The sequence below is a fragment of the Branchiostoma floridae genome, chromosome 1 (genome assembly GCF_000003815.2).
Source record: "Branchiostoma floridae strain S238N-H82 chromosome 1, Bfl_VNyyK, whole genome shotgun sequence".
Classification (NCBI taxonomy): domain Eukaryota; kingdom Metazoa; phylum Chordata; class Leptocardii; order Amphioxiformes; family Branchiostomatidae; genus Branchiostoma; species Branchiostoma floridae.
This window is the reverse complement of record NC_049979.1, coordinates 4922318-4945839: the sequence shown is the minus strand read 5'-3', so window position 1 is coordinate 4945839 and position 23522 is coordinate 4922318. Positions and strand designations below refer to the sequence as shown.

General features: G+C 41.6%; 1 protein-coding gene across 1 annotated transcript in view; it reads right to left on the bottom strand.

Annotated features, from left to right (window-relative positions):
- Positions 1-6184: 6184 nt before the first annotated feature.
- The window catches only part of LOC118416137 (ras-related protein Rab-4B), a 31725-nt gene continuing 14387 nt past the window's right edge, over positions 6185-23522 (bottom strand). The window contains exons 6-7 of the mRNA XM_035821215.1: positions 13303-13398; positions 6185-7102 (exon numbers count right to left, since the gene is read on the bottom strand). Of these exons, the coding sequence (XP_035677108.1) occupies positions 6990-7102; positions 13303-13398 (209 nt within the window). The 3' untranslated portion in view covers positions 6185-6989. The remainder of the gene's footprint in view (positions 7103-13302; positions 13399-23522) is intronic.

Sequence of the window (23522 nt, the reverse complement as noted above, 5' to 3'; positions counted from 1 at the left end):
GAACGGTGATATACAGCTTTGAAGAACTGCCAACAATTTCTGCCCACAGCTGATCTGCTACAAAGTGGTTCAAGCTTGGCTTGAGTGAAACACAGGTTGTCTCCAGCTGGCCTGCCTGTGGGACGTTTCCGCATTCCTGAACATACCACAAACTGGTTTTCTAGGCAGCCTGAATTTTTTTCCATCCCCTGGATTTTGAATAGAAATGCTGTCGAAGGTGCAACGATCCAAAAGGGTCCAGGGGCATGCCCCCCCAAGAAAAAATTTTGAAATGTAGACCCTCTCCAATTCTATTTCCTGCATGTTGAGGGGCAAATTTTGCTAGTAGACTCAGCTTGGTTCAATTGATATCTTTACATGCCAATTTTTGTCCGTCATAAAGGATGGAATGGGCAAATTTTTGTGCGTCCCCAGCTGCAAAATTCTGTCCTGGACGGAAGGACGAATGCTGGCTAGAACCCTGCCATAAACTATCAGGACATTCTAAAAATGTTACTTGTGTCTGAAACAACTGTCCTATTGCGCAGGTTCCTTTGAAATCAGTACTTTTATCTCTCAGGTACATTCTTGCAGCTGACTGCTAATACTACCCAAAACCAGAATATTAATGTTAAGCAGGGTTGTCTCCATTTTAGACTTGTTTCCATCCCGCTTATTGTTGGGGACCCCATACTGTTAATATCTGTTGTTAAATCTATCATTTTAAGTTATGAAAATACAAAATATACCATCATCAATTTCATGTCATTAAGTTCTGATTTTTTTTTTTTACAAACAGGGTGACAGCAATGACAGCAGGAAGAATGTAAAGTTCAATAGGTTAGGCTGGACATTGATCTCTTACGGATTGGAGTGTGTCCGTGATGAAAAGAACAGCGACAATCAAGTAGCCAGCGGCGCTGTGATAAAAATCGCATTAATCTCCCATCCTTCTGATATTATCACGTCAACATGTCTGGGGAGCCCAGAAATCCCCTTTGTGGTTTGCCTATAATGTGCGCCAAAATCCACATCATCAGAAGTGGCTAGTTAAATTGGCTGTTGCTAGGCTTCCCGGAGCCCGGGGGATTTCAGGACCAAGGACAGCATCCGAATCAGCCGACAGGGCTCGAAATACTTTTTTCTGCATACCTGCACCGGTGCAGGTACATGTAACATTGAAAATTACCTGCACCAGGCAAATTTTTCCTGTACCACTCTGAATTTAGAAAGTATGGATCATACTAAAATTGTTCAGGAACCATTGCTATTTTTTCTTTCATACTTTATCAATGCAGCTAATAACAATCCACATACACCTACATTATAGGACATTTATGTATAAAACCCTTTACATGGACCAGTGCAGGTTAGGTGCAGGTAGACACCAGAAATACCTGCACAGCCCCAATTTTACCTGCACTAACCTGCATATGCAGGTGGTATTTCGAGCCCTGGCCAGGCACCTGACTGGGATGCTAAATTTGTGGGGAGCGATTCTTCAGACAGCCCTGATACAGTCTTCTATCCAGTCTAGACTTTTTTTCCATCCCCTGCATGGATTTTGAATTGGAAATCTTGTTGAAGGCCAAAGGCACTACGAAAGGGGGTGACTCTGGGAGCATGTTCCCGCTGGAAAATTTTTGAATTTAAGACCCTCTGAAATGCTATTTCCTGCATTTTGCGGGGCAAATCTTGCTGGTAGACTTAGCTTGGTTCAATTGATGTCTTTACATGCCAATTTTTGTCCGTCATGGAATGGGCAAAATTTTTGTCCGTCCCCAGGACAGCATCGGAATCAGCCAGGCACCTGACTGGGATGCTGAATTTGCGGGGAGTGATGATTCTTCAGGTTGGCTGGCTGACATTTCTGTGATATTAGGAGAACAGTTTACAGGAGCAGCGGAGCCGAGCTGCTGCGGTGAGACGTCACCTGATCCGTACCAGCCAGTCACCTTGATCCCGGGTCAGCAATCTGTCACAAAACCTGTTCACCAAGCTCACTCTTTTCTACGTCGACGGTCCATGGCATTGTCTTGTTCACTGGCTAAATTTCTACTCTCCAAGCAGAGGTTAGGCTTCTGCTGTTTTTTCTAGTCGTTTTTATCGGGCTCTCTATTTTGTATTGTATCTTGTATTGTCGATAATACAAGGTACATTACAAAATAGAAAGCCTGATAAAGACGACTAACTCACTTACTCACGGCCCATAACCAGTGGTCGTAGGGGCTTCACGACATCAAGTATCAGTGATCTTTGCCCATCTCGTTCTGTCCTCTGCCCCTCTGATGAGCTAAAAAAAACAGCTGGAGCCTAACCTCTGCTTGGAGAGTATACCTGTAAATTTCAAGGCTGTTGCCATGGCTGTTGCAATGCTATGGGCTATGCCACAGGGGTGTGGGTAGCCTATGCCTCATTTACAATTCAGTCTGTAAAGTGACCTCGGTGTGAAACAATTACCCCCCTGCTGCGGGAGAATTGAGACATTCCCAACCCATTGAAAGAGTGTGACAGTTTCTCTAATGTGCTTAGACACATTCATCCAGAAGTGAGACCAATATGTACAGGCTTAGTTGGCCCCATGAACAAGACGGATACCTTTTAACTCCATGCAGAAGGTCCTCAGCTTACACCAGAATATCAGAAGAATTTTGAAAAAAATACTGGTATGCTGTATTTTACACTGGTATGAGGGTCTGCATGGTCTTTTCCGTAAGGTGCAAGCAGGCCTTTTTAATTTCCCATAATTCATAGGGAAGCTGTTTTATTTTAAGTAATTCGTAGTGGGAACGAAGCATAAAGTGTTGGTAGCCTTCGTGAATTTAACGTAAAGCGTAGTCAGCGATCCTGAATTTAGGGTAAAGCATTGTCAGGACCCCCCATGCAGACCCACTGGTATGAACCTGAATGTCAGTCTTCTCTAGAGGAATGTTGCATTTGAAACACAAACTGGCCATTTACAGGAAGGGAGACTACCAGGCTGATATAAGTGGGAAGTCCTTGAGGACGAATCACATTCATTCTAACAAAGGAGATGCAAAGTGTCTGGTGACTCCGGTTCTAAACAGTCTGCCCCTGAAATACAGGAAGCTATTACTACAAATGGCTATACTGCCTATAGGTGCCACCTGCCCATAGGGGTCAAATTTGGCCAGTCCCTTGAGTGACCCCTATAGACAGGTTTCACTGTACATTTTTAGGCACATTAAGAAATATTGGAATTGAGATTTATCCACCATTTAATACAAGGTTAAGGTACCAAAGAACAAGACGGTTCCATGCCTGAAATTTAGATATAAAGCAAGATTTAAAGTAGATTACATGGAAAGGTACCAAAGAACAAGACGGTTCCATGCCTGAAATTTAGATATAAAACAAGATTTAAAGTAGATTACATGGAAAGGAGCAACAAAATAGTACCCCCTACTCTACAAGCGCCCAATTTGCATTGTTACATAAACATTTAGGTTCAACTATGACAGGCTGATCATGGCAGCAGAAAAATAATGGTCTACACATGTATATACTTAACTTTTGGATCTGGCCAGGGTTAAAAAGTCACCATCACTTGAAGTTCAGGGACAAGGAGACCAAAGTCAATAAACACCAGTCGATAAAAACTGCTTATGACACAATAATGGTATATTTAATCTTCACATCAGAGCACGGGCTCATAACTCTAGTGCACATGTATCATAGATCTTTAATCATTGATCTTGGCTATCATAATGTATCTGGTACATATAATACATGATAAGGCTACACTTTAGCTAATGTTTGTTAGATGCTGTTGACGACTGCGTGCTATATTTACAGCAAGGGCTCACATATAGGTCCTTATATTCATCATTTATCTGAAATCTAAAAGCCTCACTTCAGCTTGTATTCTCTTATGAAAGGATCGCCTAAGACAGCGTTACGGGTGTGCATGTCACAGAATAGCGAGCCTCGTCAGTCTCACATCGCTACAGAATACCACTGCACTATGCTAAGTCAGATGGACTATGGTAATTGGCAGCAATTCTCTCTTCTCTCTATGTTCTACCTTTAAATTGGAGCAGGTCTGGTTCACATTACAGCCATAACTGCTTAACTCACTACATCATTCTCTTAAAACACAACATAGGTGACAACTTTAATACGATGGAAGTCTTGAAGTCATAGTTAAGGAAAATGTTACAGTACGTTTCTTGTAGAGCCAAACAATCATCAGAACATAACACAACACTTATAAACACTTAAACACAAGGCAGACAGAATGGTAACAGTTTCTTCTTGTATTCACATTTCCTTGCAAACTGTGAAAGGATGCTCATATTTTTCACCAACCTGGTAATGTTATGGCGACAATGGTTAGTGAGAACATTCAAAATACTAGATCCAGTATATTCTTTGCTCGTTGCAGTTACATCTTTTCAGTTTGATTCTTGCAGTTGGCAAAATGTGTTTCAGTTTCAGCTTTACTACTTTGCAAATTTTATGACTAATGACAACAAAAATTCCGATCATGCATGTGGTCCCTTGCCTCTTTACCGGACACATGGACAGCTATGCAGAACTCGTGACTAAATGACTGCTGGCCATAAAATGGCACTTCAGTGAATATGTATGATATGGTCTCAAGCTAGTGGAAAATTGACTACTGTTCAGCCTGTCAAACATGCCCTGTGATGTATGCAGATGGAGTTGGAATCACCAAATTGGCAACAATCCTCTCCTAATGGAGAGACATGAGCTTGGTAAAAACCTGAACTCTGAAGTAGATTATCCAGATTATGACATTTTGTCCCAAACCAATGCTTCACTTTTTACAAAGTCTCTCTCTGAAAGAAGCCTTTGGGCAAACCTTTATTAAATTGGGTCCTCTTTGTTCTGCCTGTGTTTCAAGTCTGTGAAGTGATTCCAAATTCCAATAGAAATCTTTCATGGAAAATGTCATCCAAATCACAAATGGTAAGTCCTAAATGTTCCATGACAACCACTTGCCAAATGCTAATGAGCTTGTAAAAGCAGTCAGCAATTTGCCGCTGTAAAATGGTTCATTTAACACTGGCTAGTTCTGGCTGAGTTCTGGCTACCTGCTCCCCATCAGTAGTTAGGGGAGCACCAGGGGCTTCTGTTGTCTCCCTGCTTGTTTAACCTTTATTAACACTGAGGAGGAGCCTAGTTCTATCATCATACCATGTGCATCAAGCAGCTACACAGAACTGTAATGTCATTATTGAACTCGTTTAACTGTAATATCAAACACAAAAATTGGACTCACCCAAATTTTCGACTGAACAGCACCAGTCTTTGTCAAGGAATGAACAATTTGGGTGAGTCCAATTTTTGTGTTGGATATTACAGTTAAACTAGTTCAATAATGACTTTTACCAACACAGATGAACTTTCAAGTTAAGAACTGTTGTCATTTAGAAACTGTACTCGCCTATATGATATGGGGAATGTGCTGAAACATTTTAGTAACTATTCATCATCATCTCTATATTTCACATAGCCTGGTTTGTATCTCAGTCATACAGTCTAACTGTTCTCTTGAATACACACTGGACACAGTACAGTACAGAGACCTGGCCTCCTGGAACCAACTGTACATTTCGGGCTGACTGATGTTGTTTGCTCAGGCCTCCAGCTGGATGGAGTTCCTTTACTTTCATTCCCTTCTTATCTTCAAGGGGAGGTCAAGAGGCCTGTCTGCACCACCTGACCCCTTCTCACAATCTTACACCTCTAAAGACCCCCCACATCTCTCAGCAGTTCTGCAGCATGGGGAGGGGACAGGTCACTTACAGGAATGGCAGGGCTCGAAATACCACCTGCATATGCAGGTTAGTGCAGGTAAAATTAGTGCTGTGCAGGTATTTCTGATGTCTACCTGCACTGGTCTGTGTACTGGGTTTTGTACATAAATGTCCTATGATGTAGCAGCATATGGATTGTTATCAGCTGCAATGACTGTTACCACCTGTTAAAGTATAAAAAAAAACAGCAGTGGTTGCTGAACAATTTTGGTACCATCCATACTTCCTAAATTCAGAGTGGTGCAGGTAAAATTTGTCTGGTGCAGGTAATTTTCAATCTTACCTGCACCGGTGCAGGTATGCAGAAAAAAGTGTTTTGAGCCCTGCACATAGGAATGGCAGGAATGAGCATTGGGCTTACACCAGAAGGGCAGCTGTAGGTCAAGGTACATGGAGAAGTGTTTATATCCAGAATCTATAAACATACACTTGGACATCAACAACATAGTGTTACACCTACACAATATCTGATGAGTGTAACTTTGCATGTACATCTCCAGTTGCAAGAATGTAATATGTGATAGTGTATCCAATATCAATCTTCCACTGTTGGAAAGTCCAGCCTTTCCTATATGTTATGTTTTGTTCATGGTACCGAATATCAGACATCTTTATTACAACTGGAAGAGGAAGGAACAAGTGTAACATATTTTTTGTTTTACTAAACAATGGACGCAGGTGTGAGTATCATCATTTTTACAGGTAATGCTTTCTATCAGAAGATTTAATTCTCAGGAAAAAGTGCCAGGGTTTGGAATATCTTCATCAAGGACTGATGTTTATTCACAATGATTTAAGTTGTGGCCGGGCTATGTACATATGGGGTACATCACTTGGGGAAACTGATCCAAATACTTTCATATGGACCTGAACATCTTTTTTAAAAGTCACAAGCAGACTTTTATATACTCCAAGTTCAGAGAAATAACAACTACAAAAGGTCTATCCAATAAGTTACATTCAATCACATCTATATAGTGTCCATATTGAAGTCTTAATCATGTCCAGCATACAAGTATCTCTGTAATACAACATACAATAGGTACATTACTCTGTGCTAACATTACAACATTAGTATCCTACAATGCACAAGCAGTATATTGTTCTTCATACACAAGTTCCTGCTCCAACCATCCTTACTTATTTGTGGCATGTTATATCTGCAGACAGTAGGAGGTTCTCCTACCCAGACGGGGAGGTACACCTTTACCCACAGGTGCAGTGCGGGTTTCTCTGCTGCTGCGGTTGTCTGGTGATCCTACGCAGCGAGGCGTCGCCATATTGGATTCCAGACCCCATTCTATCAGGATCCAGCTCACCTGAAAAATGGAGAGCGAAGTTAGTCTCCTCACACAATCTCACAGGGATCTGCTCCGTCTTCATACTGTCTGCATTCATCTACCTTCCCATCATATCTCCCTATTCCAGTGGAGGAGCCTTGAGATGCCAACATTCTGCCTGGAGAGGAACTACATATCAGGAACCACTTTGTAAAAGGCACCGCATCTTCTGCGATCAATGGTTAGATTGCATGATGTCCTACCAAAAGATTAGGAACAGTAGTAGTAACATGGAACATACGAGGGGCGTTCAATAAATAATGCCCCTGACCCATTTTCCATAGCAGGAGATTAATGAAACTTGGCACAGTTATTAGTCTTTCTCTTCATAGGAACCACCCAGAGTTATGCATTTCTCCCATCGTTTGATGTAGCTCTGGACACCGTTTTTGTAGGACACCCCAGGTTGGTCCTCCAACAGATGCCTCATCAATGGCAGAAGAGGGACGACCAGGTCTGGGAGCTGTTTTCACAGACTTCCGGCCATGTTTGAAATCAGGATGCCAGCGTTTTACAAGGTCATATGATGGGGCATCATAACCATAAGTTTCTTTCATTTCATCAAAAGTCTCCTTTGGTGTGCGTCCTTTCAAATACAAAAACCGGATCACTGCGCGACACTCAACTGGCTCCATTTCACACCTGGTCCATTACACACCTGACTCTGTTCAAACACAAGTAAATCAGAAACCACAATTAGTTCACAACTGTTTTTTGCAACATAACCCATAGAGATATGAATCATTACACATACAAAATTTCATTTAGATGAAACAACTGGAAGTGGGTCAGGGGCATTACTTATTGAACGCCCCTCGTATTACAATCAATGTATTTTACATTTTTCTGTGCCAACAGAAGTTCATCTTGAGGTATGTCCCGTACACGTACATGAATCTACACTCATCTACATATGTCTCTATCTTACTTCATCTCTATTTAAGACATTTAGATTTTAGCTGATACATTACAGAAAATTAACACAGAAAGGCAGAGATATACATACAAGGTTGAAGGTCTAAAACCTCTTTTGTTTTGATACAGTGTGGTACTCTATTTTGTATGTATAATGACAACTACAGACAACATTGTAGTTTGTATACACTTGTTTTAAGAAGAGGGAAGAGGCATGTAAACAATAGTGCCGTAATAATCTACGACAAAGATTGAGGGCACTCAAGATGAAGAAGAAGACAATAGTTATAGTGATAGCATAGCTCCAGATGTTTTGTTGATCTAACTGTTCGCTTTTATAACTACTAGTAGCTTTAGTATTCCATGTAATTTTATTGAATCACTGCATTTAGCCCATGTGGGCATTAACATGCAAATAAATAAAGATCTTCATTATCATGTTCTTCTATCACTATCATAACATTGTTTAGTACTACATGATAATGTAGATTTGACATGTCCCTGGTGTGTAAGGACAACACATTCAGCACATTATAGATTTATGACGATGAGTATTTGATAACAGCAATTTTCAGGCTTAACCCAAGAGAGAAAATTGCTGCTAATTTCCATACATTATGAAATAAGGGTTGTCCGTTTGTTAACCAGTCCCATCATTCACCGGTAACCTGTCCTGGAATAATTGATGGAGCCATTCTGAAGTCATTCTGGATAGTCAGCACTAGGGCTGGGTATCGGTACAGAGTACCAGTACAAAACCGTTTTTTCTTATTGGTCCGGTCCAGAAAAAACGGACCTGAAAAAAATCAGTGGACTGGATGTTGGACCTATTGGAAAATGAACAGATTATATGAACAGGAATTCACACGTTTTGGGGAAAATAACAAGAGCGAAGTAGAGTCAAGTCTATCGTCATTTCTAGTTCTACCAAGTTTTACAGTCAATCGTACAGAGGCAGGTAGCTTTGTAGGATTTCAAAACGCTAGTGGAAGTAATATATTTCACAAAACAGATTTCTTTGAAACGAAATGGATCATTGTTTTGAGTATCGTTCATTCACAAATTTTCACATACTGAATCAGGTTCAGGTTCAGGTCCGGACCTGGACCTGATCCACTGGACCTGGACCTGAAATTTCTGTACCGGTACCCACCCCTAGTCAGCACATATCTGTGACTGTGTGATTAGTAGAGAGTGTGAAAACAAAGAAACTAGACAATAGAAAGGCGACATATTCGCAGAAATGCAGAATCGGGTAAGTGACATTTTTCCATGAGTGAGATTTTGATACGCTTGTTGCTTTTCACAGTCGTGGAATCAAGCATTGGTCAACACAGAAAAATAGAGCCAAATAAAAGAATTCCATTGCTGGAAGTGAAGTGCATAGAAAAAAGTCATTTAAATTTTGGGCAAGTAAAAAGTTGTTTTGGGCAAGAAAATTTTGTTATGTACTTGCCCGATAGACAAGTGAATTTTAGATAACTTGTCCAACCCTGGACCACCTGTTACAGTATATGGGCCACATAACTTGAAAACAGGTGACACTTGTTCGTAACACCTGGGTTTTCAAGACTGCACCTGTAATTATGTTGTATCCTCTCAACAGTCTCTTTCATCTCCATGGATACAGCATTAAATCATTGTCTATTCTGTATCTTAAATTCTGTGTTTTGCCCCTGTACTGGATGGATACAACATTAAATCATTGTCTATTCCCTGCCTTAATTTCTGTGTTGTTCTTTGTACTGGATGGATACAACATTAAATCATTGTCTATCCCATGCCTTAAATTCTGTGTTTTCCCCCTGTACTGGATAGTCAGACAGGCTTTGATGTCATCCCCTGGACTTGCATACATCCATTCCGGTTGCCTTGCCCATGCCTCACTCCCTATCAGTCTCCACCACGCACACAACAAATTGCACAGCTGGATGAAACAGTCCTCTCTTATGCATGTTTGCATTTTACAGCGCTTGGAACAGACATGTATCTGTGAAGCTTCTGGACTCCTTATCTATCTCGTGTGGCAAAGTGTGAACGCTTTCTGCCTGCATGGGTGATTCAGATACACCAAAGCGGGAGGGGAATCCTGGATACTTGTGGCTATAACTCGTAGTTATTGATTTATGGCTGTGTCCTGCTTGAAAGGCAATCAGCATCCGGACCACCTCACATGCACAAGTAAAGCTGGGGACCAGTTCGGCTCAAGTAGAAACACTCCCTGTTTGAAAAGACTATATCCCAAAAGTACCAATCAAACCTGTCCAAGGTCAGGGCGGAATCTAGAGGTCAGAGGCAGCCTGCAGGATTCTGGGCGAGCAAAATGTGGTCTTGGCAATGCCAGGTTTTCATCTTCTGCTCTTTTGACTGTTTTGGAGACCACAGCTACTTCGCGACCACCAGTATTCCCCCACATTTTTCCGTATCAGGACCAGTTGAAATCAAAGGAAGTGTTCTCCCTTTTCCCCAATGGGAACCCAATAAGGCAAGCTGCGTTAAATTTGTGCCTGAGAAGCTCCAAATTTGTCACTTGGACTCCAGGATTGAGGTGTATTTTCATCCCAGTCTCACTTATCTGGACTAGGACTATCTCAAGTATAATGGACACAAGTCAAGGTTCACAGGGCCAAAAATCAACTTTAGTCACCAGTCGTTTTACTGTCCTACTGTAACATGTTTAATATGCATCAAATGATCTACAAGAAGCAGGAACTGGACAGGCATTTTGCTGACAAAACTCATGATGTCATACATGTATGTTTACCAGATTCTGTCATGCCAACAGACTAAGTTAAAAATACCCATTCTAAATCCGTCTTGTGCTGAGATGATTCCTTTAATGGTCTCTTCAAACACACACCTGAGGAGTTTCTCATCCTGCATTGTCCTATTGATCATCGGGCTGGCAGCAGAGCATGAACTTCACTAATGGCCTCACTCCCCACTAAGCGGATACAAATGTACCAATCTCCACAGAAGATGGTTTATGGGTTCTCCAAGGGCCAGCTCTGGAAAAGTTTGGTCGGTAATGAATGTCTTGAAAACTGCCGGGAGAAGCGGGATCAACTATCCTTTCAACTACTGACAAACCTGGAATATTTAATCCCTGCCGGAGGCAAGTCAGATAAGTTTAATGTTGGGGTTGTCTCGGGGTTCCTTAGATGTGCGCGCTGCCCTCATCTTCTTTATGACACTCATGCCTCATGGTGAGGGCTTGCTTTATCATATTCATGCCTCCAAGTGAAGGTTTATACTTTTCTCTCCACAGTCTGATGTTGACTGCAGACTTGACCTATGCGGTGAACCTACCCTACTGTTCTATCCCACAGGAAAACCAGCACTCAGACTCCTTGGATTTAAACATTAATTGCTGTAAATTAAACAGGCTCCTGTCTGATCGCTCTACTAGGAGGAGAGGCTGGGAGGAATTATGTTTATAGTCCCAAGACTGGCTCGCAATTTTCAGGCTTTTCCTGCTTAAGGCATCCAATACTATCAGAAATAACATGTCAATCAGGCCTTAAGATACTTCTAATGACACTATAAAGTTGCGTTTTGATTTATCATTTACCAGAATTATTTAGTAGAAACTTTGATGTCCAGAGGATTTTACATAATTGATTGTTGCAGATAAAGTAGGCACTTAAATAGCCTTGCGTCTAGCAATGATATCTGTAACCTGGGGGCAGAATTTCCATCATCATGAAGTACAATGTACTGAGAGGCACATTTGATATGCGCCAAGATGGAGGAGGGTATAAACCACTGCAAACATCCTGGTCTGAAGTCCACCCACCTTATGCAGAAGTATTCTGACTCATAAAACCCAGCAGAGAGACTACTCATGCATGTGTGCACATCACAAGATGTGATGTAAATGCCATACTTTGTACCTAATGTACAAATGTTGTGCAATACATTTCTTCCATGTGATGCAGTTTTTTTCGCATTAGCATTTGTAAAAGACATTTATCATATCATAAGCCATGATTTTGGAAGCAACCTTTACCTATGGTTGTCCTCAGAATACCTGAAAATCTGCAGAAACCCACTGGACAGACATTCCTGCAATATCCCATGCAGTGAGGCAGCAAGGACTGCCGTTTTGGGGGTTAATTTTCTCAGGGGGACATCCCAAGTGTAACTGCTGTGACTGCACCGGATATATGTCCTGAGAAATCATTTTCTGTCCGGTGACATGATGTGGTGGCTGGTTGAATGAACCCAGATGTAAGTTTCAAGGGATGTGGGGGTGACTGACATTAAACCACAGCGTGATGACCACTAATTCATTTACTCTAGGCGCAGTCTGGCATAAATGAACACTGGGACATTACGAAGAACTGTGATGACATGAGGATTCAACATGGGTGGGTAGGGGAAGGAAGTCGTACAGTTGTCAGGGCTCGAAATACTGGGTGCATGTGCACCCAGGTGCACCCAAAATTGGAGCTGTGCACCCAATTTTTTTCAGTGGGTGCACAGGGTGCACTCAAATATTTTCTTAGGTTTATGTGTGGGAAGATATCAAGTATATTAGTATACATCATATGCTGGACATCTAAGAGTTAGAAAGATAATAAAAATGTCTGTCGCGTTACTTGTTTAAGAATTTGATAGCTTGTAACTAAGTTTTGTTATTAGCTTTTTTTGACATTCTACTTAAATTCAAGTGATGCACCCAAAAATTTTTTGGTGCACCCAATTCTTTAAGCTGGGTGCACCAGTGCACCTAATCCCAAAAATGAATTTCGAGCCCTGGCTGTAGAAAATGTGGCACATTTAAAGCAAGCCTTCATGACGGAGCTTATGACGTCAAACCTAAAAGAACTCAAAACATTTAGAGTTGAGATGGGAGTCCCAGTGTACTTGGCCAAAAAAAAAAGGAAGCTGTGGCAAAGACATAACGGACAAACAGCCCAGAGATAATACTCGAGAAGGTCTAATAAATAGAGTCACATTTCATTTTTATTACATTTCTTGGTCAGACTTCTAGTAGTGAACGAACGTAGGAATACCTACTCCAAATCTTTTAAGTATGCTATTGCTATATAGTATAGATCAATTTCTTCCATATCTGTAGTTGCATGATATTTTATAGTTATTGATTATATTATTGCATTATATTATATTGTTTCTTGTTATGAATTCTTTGTATTTTGTCCACATTTTTGTAGGTTCTGCCGCTACCAGCCCAAAGCTGCCTAGGCAGACCCTTGTAATGACTTGTCTCATCGTCAATAAAGTCAAAGTCAATACCTCACCTGATTCAATCTTGGTGAGAATGGACCGGGAACACTTGAGGAAAGCCTCCTCCACGTTCTCTCCTGTCAGGGCACTGGTCTCCAGGAACATGATCTCTGCAGGACAACAACAAAGATACAAAAAATTCAAGTTCTGCTGCAGTACCAAGGTCAGATACCAGGGGGCCCAAAATTGACCAGGGTACTGATCTCCAGGAACATGATCTCTGCAGGACAACAACAAAGATACAAAAAAATGTTGTAGAGTTCTTGATAATGCCAGTTATGCGTAATGTTATATCAACATTCATTGTGTATTTGTCTGTCGTGTTTGCAGACTCCAATATCAGCAATGCTGCCTGAGAGTCTGTGTAATGTACTTGTCACATTTCTTATGATAAATAGAAGAAAAAATGGAAGTTCTGCTGCAGTACCTAGGTCACACACCAGGGGGCCCAAAATCGACATTCGTCTTCCCAACCGCTACCCACATACTGAATATCATCGTAGTCCGTCATGAGATTCTAAAGTTATGTTGACCACACATATCGGGATATACGGAAACACAGAGTGACATACAAACACACACACCAAAAACTATACCTCCATTTTTCATGGAGGTAAAAAGGCAGTGGCGAAGGAAACACAGGAGGCGCGTGGAATCCCTGAAAATGATTAGCATCAACAACAAGAATGGAATTGGGATTGTGTCGTTGTTTGGATGTCAATCTTTCTGTGAGGATGACTTCAATGACATCACAGGTGTGATCAGGAATCGTGATATACAAAATCACTAAAATGATCAACATAAAACAATACCAAGAAAAAAAAATTCAAACAGATTAATCATATTTCTTATAACTGAAAATATGAACCCAAATATACCTAGCAGCTGTTAGCCCAATTATAGGTACAGTTTATCCAGTTAGATGAGATTTATGATCCATGAGTACAGGGAGAATTTGATAGGAATCTCCTGGAGCTTGGGGTGACTTAATCAGAATCAAGAGATGTGTATTTTGTAATAGCTGGAAATTGTCCTGTCTACAGAGGCATTTAAGTATTACTAGTTACTTCCAGAAACCAAATTGACAGGATTTTAAAGGATTTCGTTGGTTATTCAGTCTAATGATAAGTGTTACAAAATGCCTAACATTAGGATTTTGTAGGCATGGCAGAATGATGATGATAAAGACTTCAAGGGCTTTGCAACAAAAAAGAGGATTTTAAAATTTGGCATTTTCTTCCAGAAAGAGGATTTCATAATTTTCTAGATGGATTTTGCCTGGATGGTAATCCAGTGTGCACCAACCAACTTCCTCTGGGAATTGTCCATACTACATTGTATATCAGAGAAATCAGTGCTGTATCCTACCCCAGAGTAAGAGGGACAGAGATTGTTTGGACAGACAAAAACTTCATGACATGAAGTCGATAAAAATGTATTTTCCTGCACTTAAATGATAGATTTGACAACAAACATAGATAACATGGGCTTAGAAACAATGTGTGTGATGGAAATAAAAATGAACCTGGAGACAGCACTATAAAAAATACTGATTAGCTACAGTAACTCTATATATATTCCCTATAATTGACCTGAAAATGTTGTAAGTAATGGGCTGGCACTGTAACTGAACAAATGGCAAGGATATGAAAACCTGAGGCATCAACTCCATAGCATGACGTCAATACAGGTGCCATAGAATGTTCAATTTACAATAGGGAGAAAAATCTGACTTCTTGGAAAAACGCCTTACTTTTCTCTTCGAATGGCACTAGTGCTCCTAGAAGTGTTATAATTCCATACTTCAAAATGCAGCTGCAATCCTATAGAATCCCTCTTCATGTACATATGTAAATAGTTCAGTAGTATTAGCTACATGTAAGTACACAATATGTAGATGTACCAGTATTTTTGAGAACAACATTTTTACTAGCCTGAGTATGAGCCTGGTTAGTTTTATACCAGGGTTTCTCCAGTTAAACAGTGTGGTTTGTGGTCTGGCAGCCCAGATTTGGCAATGGTTTGAATCCCGGGAGCCAGGATATTGTTTCTGTCTGCTCATACTCCTTTCTTACAAAGCTTTCTTTTTGCTCCAAGTCTGTAATGAGCCAGATAAATCTAGATGACTTCAAAGATAGTCGTCTTTGAAGATGCACAATAAAGGAAAGAAGAACGGTTTAAATTAGGGATGTCTAGCTTTCACATATTTGTCTACTACTGCTAGGCAACTAAATGTATCTGTAACTCTAGAGGTCACAGAAGACCACCGCTCTTTGAAACTTCATACTGGATATGACATGCCTTCCCTCCAGATAGGGAGGGTCTCCCATCGTCAGCCGAGGCCACAGACATCCACTGGCTCATACTGGGATGTCTATTCCAACTTCTACCAGCGTGAGATGGAAGTGATAAAGATGTTAAAGCACCCCAAACTCTGTATATCTCAGGTAAACATCTGTGTATACGCTACACTTGGGAACAAAGACAGCGCCTACAGTTGATGCCGGTAACAGCCTCCCCCTGCAGCAACACATTTGGAGACATGATACAAGCCCCACAGAAGAGGAGAGTCAGGAAAGTGATGGGATGCGGCCCGAGCTGTGTGTCACAGGAGATACCGTGGCTCAGGGGGATCGTTTCTGCGGGAGTGAGTCAAGGGTGGCGTCATTAGCAATTTCAGGTATAAATTAAGAAGGGCGTTCAGTACCTGAGATTCCCCAGATGCATTCTAACAAGCTGTCTGACATGCTGAGATGTTTAGAACATCTATTAGGATGGGATGGGAAGGTACTGACAGGCACAGCAGGCCTCGATAAGCTGAGGAAGAGATCTTTATCTGAGAGGCAGTCCAGTCCAGTTCTACCAAAAAGCTCTTCTTACTTTTAACCCCCATAAAATCATTACTATCGCATTTCTTTTACATCTATTACATTGTGGACATTTTGGACAAAAGGTCACTTTTATGGATCATGTTTTTGAAGATTTTTGTCCATGTCTTCACAACAATTACCAGTGTAAATTGGTTCTGGCTGACCTGTTCAACTCTCCCTGCATAACACTTAGTCAAGTAATAGTGACTTTGTTTGTAAATTACTGTAACCATAATCTATCTTCTTCTTCCTAGTCAGAAATAAACTTAAGGGTAAATGACTGAAACCATTCACAGCCTTTTTCTTGACTTACATTTTCATTTAATTCAAGCCCCAAAACCCAAGCAGCTCTTAACACACAATGAAGAGGGTCTGCATGCTCTTTTCCATAAGGCGTAGGCAGACCTTTTTGATGTCCTGTAATTCGTAGGGAAGCTATTTTATTTTACGTAATTCGTAGTGGGGTGGAGCGTAAAGCGTTGGTAGCTTTCGTGAATTTAACATAAAGCGTAGTCAGCCATCCCGAATTTAGCGTAAAGCGTTGTCAGGACCCCCCATGCAGACCCTCAATGAAGTTTACCAAATTCATTGATTCCCATTCCGCTCTACTTACCATCACAGCCATCCCAAAGAAAACATTTGTATGCAATAAACTTTGCCATGATAAAGCCGTCCTGGAGCTGGGATTCTCTAGCCTGGGTACCATCCGGAAAGTAGTTCGCTCCGGCGTTCATTATATACTATATACAGTCGCTTCTAGCTCTGACATTCATTATACACTATATATATATGCAGTCGCTTCTCTGTGCTTCCGTCTGGGAACGCGGACCATCTTAACGTCTGGAATCGTCCAAATTTTGGAAGCAGGCGCTGATTGGTCCCTACACATGAGCGAAATATGGAATGGATTCAAGCGCTCGTTCGAACAGACGTTCCAACACCGGGCAAGCTCTCCGCCCGCTCGTGGGAGGCCTGTTATCATCGAACAAGCGCTCTAGAACCTATTCCTAGATTCGCTCATTAAATGACGTTACCGCCAAACGGTTTGAATGCCCACATCTCCAGACGGATAGCAGAAGCGAACGTAGGAGCGAGCTACTATCCGGATGGTACCCAGGCTAGGGATTCTCCGCATCAAAATTCAAACAGCACTAAAAGCAATCTTAGAGAAGTCAAGAAACCACTCCATCTCTTGTCACTGCAGTCTTTTCATGGAGTACGGGAAGATGCGTCTCTCATTCGACGTATATACGTAAGAACACATTTATTTCCCAGATCCCGGAGTAGATGAGGCCCGGAATGACAGTTGTATCATAAAGGCCCAGTTGCAAGATTTTATGGAAGCCATTAAATGTGTTCTTATCAGAGGGAGGGACTGATGACTTTATCTATGGTCAGTACGGCACAAAGGCTGGGTGGTAATAGGCACATCCTGCCATCAATAATACATGCATGGCGTTCAGTGCATTGATCTTATCATTAAGACGGCGGTATAGGCTGGTGTTTCGGTGCCTTTCCCCACCCCCCGGCATCCATGTTTTGGATATTTTGAGCTTGGCAGCTCAGTCGGACCCTGCTACGACCATGCATGAGCAGTAATGTAGAAAATTACAAGCTGTTGCCATATGCCGAGGGCTACCTGTACCCTATAGGTAGGGAGGAGGCACTGCATTCATCACCGGGAGGAGATGGCATATTGGGACAAATTGATGTCTGGAACAACCAGTTAAACAGTGATCATGTTGTGTTGCCACATAAAACTGTGCTGTAGTTTGTAGCAAGATTGTGGCAGTGATGTGCCGTGCACAGTCTACACACATCACAGGAGAGAGTCCATCAGGACTCTGCTCGGCCCATGGGACGGGTCGTCCAATACTGATTGAATCATGAAATGCGCGATAACTACATAAGTGTAGCAGCTTACAATATATGCGTTGATTGTGACTCCTCAGACATGTACCAAACCAAACCACATCATATCAATTCACTTCCAGCAGTCCTGGAATTTCTTAGACTGGACTAGATCTTCAACTCTAGGTCTGGCATCTGTATGAGGGATCTACTAAGCCTGGCCTGGGGAAAGGATTTCCCCCACAGTGGCTGCCAGTCACAATAGAGCGTCTCTGATACCATTAACCTGCAGCACTATTTGTTACAGTGGAGGCTCATCAGTATGGGGGGAGCGGTGCGAGCTTGTGGCACAGCAGGAATTCTGGGAAGGGAGCATCTGATAACGTCACCGCCGCTTTCAACTTCTATTCACATAAAAGCACTGCAAGTAGAACCGATGCATCATGCTCTAACAGGTATTGTAACATGTGTGCGCGTTAAGGGACAAAGGGGCTCTTAAAGAGCCACATTCATATTCCGAATCAGCGTGGGCTGCAAAATAAACGTGACAATCAAAACTGGACCTTTCACACAGCTGAGTTGGACAAAAATATTAATATGTACATTTGTACCAATTCAAATATGCATCATCATGAAAACAAATGTCTTCCTGGCTTAATGTCAAACTCTATTTTAAGTGGACAACTCATCAAACCAAATGGGATTCTAAAACAGATCTCTCCTGCTCAGCATCCTCCGAACTGAATATCATATCAGCACCGTGGACAGCGGCCAGGCAGGCAGTGGATGACAGAGTATGCATGAATTCAGTGGTGCACGGAAAACCTGGCGAAGAAGGCAGTGAGAAATATTCACTGTGCAGACCCACTGCAGTCAGTAATGCCTATTGATCTGGCTATATAAAGGGCCTAATTCAAAGCCACCATGGCTTCTACCTAATCCTTGGGCTAACAGACTTGGCACTGATAAAAAGGTTCCCAGCTAATACATCTGGTGGCGCTGACACGTAATGGCAAGCAGGAATAATTAAACATGATTACATGCCGCGGTACCAGCATACCCGATTACGGCGCATTATGACCGCTGAAATTTTCTTCACCTGTTGTTCTCCACTTTCGTCATTTTCTGCCATTATGGCAGAAATCTGGTTAGTCAAATGAGGGCAGCGCCTTCTTGGACCATTAACTCACTGGGGTTAAAACAGACAATCAATGGTGGGATAATGCAGGAAAGTGCTTACAGGCTGCTGAAAAATGACTGTGCAAATCAGAGCTAGCAGAGGTGGACAAAGCCATGGTGGTGTCCTAAACACAGGCTGTTAGTCAGCCCTGTCCCAGTGCTATGGGTCATGGTACGGGGGACTCCGCCATTTGGGCCAACTTTTTCCCTCAAACTGCTCTGCAAACTACTGACAAACTATCCCCATTAGTCTTACAGTGCTTACAACTTAACTTGTTTTCAACCTGGACATATTTCAGCAGCTAAAAAGTTAACTGTCGTTCAAAGTTTCTAACTGCCTTTCAGGAATTTACAAGGAAGCTCTTAACAAGCCCAGAACAAACATTACCTGTGTGTTTCAATTGATTAGTCAGGAATGGAGCCTAGGGGGGATGTCAGCAATGGCAATCATACCTAGGAGCTCTTCGTCTCAAAGGTATTTGTGGAGGAAACAATTAAATATCATTACATCCTCTCCATCTTTGACGTTTTTGGTTTGCTCATTTACGACTGCAAAATCAGGGAGGTTTTATCTGATGAAATCTCCTTGGTGAAACGGACACTGATTTTGTTTATGATGCCTCAGTTTTCATGTGATCTAGTGTATGTTGTCCACTGGTGTCTTAACTTTGACTGAATGTAACACATTTTGTTTTGTTTCATATGTATGGTATTTCCCCTTGGAAATCAACTCTCAAAAGTTGTAGGGGCTACCCACCCGTTTTGAGATGAATGAATAAATACATAAATAACAAATATACAACAAGGTAAGAAACAAGATCCAAGTAAACATGTTTGGATGTCATCCCATCCCAGCAGTACACAAACCACAGGAGCGCTACAAGTACAACCCACCAACCCCCTGCTATATATACATGTATGTGATTCCTTCTGTTATGACATCTGGATGCAGACCTGCTGCCAACAGTCCCAATTTCACACTTGCTGTCTGCTAGCTGCCTCTGGAATCGAACCCCGCAGTAATGGGAACAGACTGACGTCCACAAATATTGATCATCGGCACATCCACTCCTCTTAATGAACATTTTTGCCCAATTTGTATTTGAGACCGGCGATTCAATTCATTGGCTCTTAGGAAGAACGATGCCGCTGACAGGAATGATAATGCAGGGCTTCTATCTGCGGGAGGGACTTCCTAAATCGTTTTTCCACCTCCAGGTAGACTCACGTTGGACATTACTTCTCCACACAATTTCCCCCTGGAACTTCCTGCGTCCCCCGCGGGGAATCGGCAGGGGATGAGAGTATGGGTTTCCAGTTTCTGGGTATTACCACCTTTTTCTACTGGTAGATTTGACTTCGATCGGCTCTCAGGTAAATGCCAGTATTAATGTAGGTTGAGCTAGAGGGGTGCTGAGAATAAGCTCACAAACAGAACCATTTATATCAGCTATATCTGCTCGTACACAAAATATGTCCATCAATTACCTCAGAAATCTGTAAGGACGTAACCAGGACAGGTGTATTTTCAAGGCCTGATAAGTTAATGGATCCCACAGACACAATTAATGTCTTACAGAGTTTCTGGCACCTTGTATTTCAATATCACCACTTAACATACATTACATCAGCACCCATGGGTGGAAAATCTCAAACATATGTTTCGTGAACACGAGTAAATTTTAAGTTACAATGAATGGGATCACAGGTGGCAGAAACGAATGCACCCAGAGTGTTTCTCCAATCGTATTCATTTATTGTATTTATCTGGGGAAGGAAGGCTCTTTGTTTGACGCAAAACATAGTTACTCATCCCAACGCAATTCTTTAGGACATGAAAACTTTTATGTACCAATCTGCAAGAACTTCCAAAGCATCCGTAAAGAGTTTCTATCTGGTTGGCATTTCACAGGCTCACTTTACAGCTTTTCCTCTTGAGTGGATGACAAACTATCCTGTCTTCTTCTATTTAGCAGAACATTTTCTTGCAAGCAGACACAATGGACAATGGAAGGGGTGGAACAAAAACTTCACAGTGATGAGGTACCAACTGAAGAAATGACCCCCCAGGGAAGCACAGGTAACAATTGAAGTAGCCACTCCATCCGTCTTCCAATGGAGGACGTCTTCAGACTCAGTTCACTGGCTGAAGAGGAAATGCTAGCAGCAGTTATGTTGCTATCATGGCCTGCTGCCAGAGCCGTTAGAGCAAGAAGGATGGCACTGGAACTTATCTCTGGAACTTATGACATCTTTCTCCCTTTGTCACACAAGGCCTTTCATAAAGTGCCACTGAACACAATTTCACAGTAGTCTATTACAGGTAGGTTGTGGATACTAAATGTTGCTTGGCAGTATGATTTTTCCCACAGGATTTCATTCGCAGGAGTTTGCCACAAAACACTGACAATCTTAACAAGTTTAACAATCTTTCTTTCCATGCTTTAATTGCAAACCTTTTCACACAACCCTGCGGCCACAAAATCCACTTATTGGTAAAAAAAACAAAACAGACAGAGCAGAGATTGGAAAATCAAATCCTGTTCATCAGTGTTAATGATTGTTTGGGAATGCTCGAGATGTCCATCACCGAAACCAGTGGCCCATCAATACCGTCAGTTAGATCAGATGTTATGAATGTGCACACAATTATCAACACCCATTTTCCACCATTGATTAATCAATGGAACACTGTAAATTAGATTTCCATCTTGCTGCCCATAGGGACAGTCCACGGGAAGTGAGAAAACGGGAAGAGATCGGCCGCTAAGTCCATCTTCATCTTTGGTTGCCACTAACGACGAGACAAAATCAAAACATACCGAACTGTCATTGAACTACACTGGAGTGCAAATTTTCAAATGAAATGTTTCCTTAGAGTTAAATATAGCACATACAACACACGTAACACTATAGGAGTACAAGATAATATAACATTTAATAAATTCCTAGCACTTTTTGCACCTTAATTGATTTATCAGATTTTCTTGTTTTCTATTTTCTTCCTTGCAAGTTCAGGTGTAGAGATACTAGAATAAAGGCATCTGATGGTAGATTTGATTACTCGTTAATGATATACATGTATTGGAAAGGGAGGAGAAAATCAGAGTTCAAACAACGGATATTGAGTAAGTGTTTCCAATCTTTCCCATGGCAAAAATACAAGAGTACAAAAAATAAGTATAACATTAACAAAATCAAGTAAAACTCTAATCCAAGCTACAAGCACAAATGTGGTATTGCTGATTTATATTGGACTAAGGGTGTTATTATATAGACTTTGTGTGACACTTTGAACATTACATATTAGAAGGCTGTGTGTCGTCACAGCTTTGAATAGGATGGATAAATAGGAAGACCACATTTGATGTCTATGCATATGGGCAAAGGGTAGTATAAACCTTAAGAAATACAAACAAAGACTTTACTAAGCATTCTATCATGACCATTTTGCCCTGAAGACTGTGACATGGAGACAGAGGAAAAATCCTTTATCAATAGCCATCTAAGTAAGAGCTGCCACAATGACAGAGGTCTATGTAGCAGCAGCTCTCTCTAGCAGAAATGCCAGAAACTGCACTACTGAAAACTCTAAGGTACTCAGTGGGCTTGACCTTTTGGTCTCATTCATGTATTACTCTGAATGTCAGTGGGTACCCTAAAATATAGATCCGACCCAAAAAATAAACGGCTGTACGGACGTGTGTTTTTAACAGTGAGAAAGTCCCTTGTAGCTAGCCGGCCTGATCTCAAAAGTTCGATTGGTGAAAGTTTGTTTGTAACTCAAAAAGTCGGATGCGCCCTCCAGAATTTTTACCAATTTTTCTGATTACTAGTAAGGGGTCAGCCTAGGTTCCTTCTTCTTTGCAGGGCTCGAAGTTAACTATGTCCCGATGTCCCGGGGCCACTAAAATTTAGGCCGGGACAACTGAAAAATCTTTTTGGGACCCTTTGGGGACAATAGGAAAATAATCAACGAATCAACATCAGAATGTCCGATCTCCCCGCGGTCCGTGGTTGTCAGGCGTGCGTACTCTGACTTACAGTTGTTGTAATACATAATTTCTGAAAATAGGGTTGGGACAGTCCATCCTCACTTCGAGACAGTTGAAATTTATTTTTGGGACAATGCTGGGACAGTAGGGAAAAAAGTTAATTTTGAGGCCTGCTTTGAATCTCATCTTGTATGTTGATTTGAAATGTGTTGTGTTTACATGTCAATAAAGATGATGTCAACCCCCCCTGCAAGCAGTCAGCACAGATAAGCTGCAATCAAGTGTGCAGACAGCTCATAAAAATGTACAGGACGTTTACTGTCAGAGTACCAACTGACA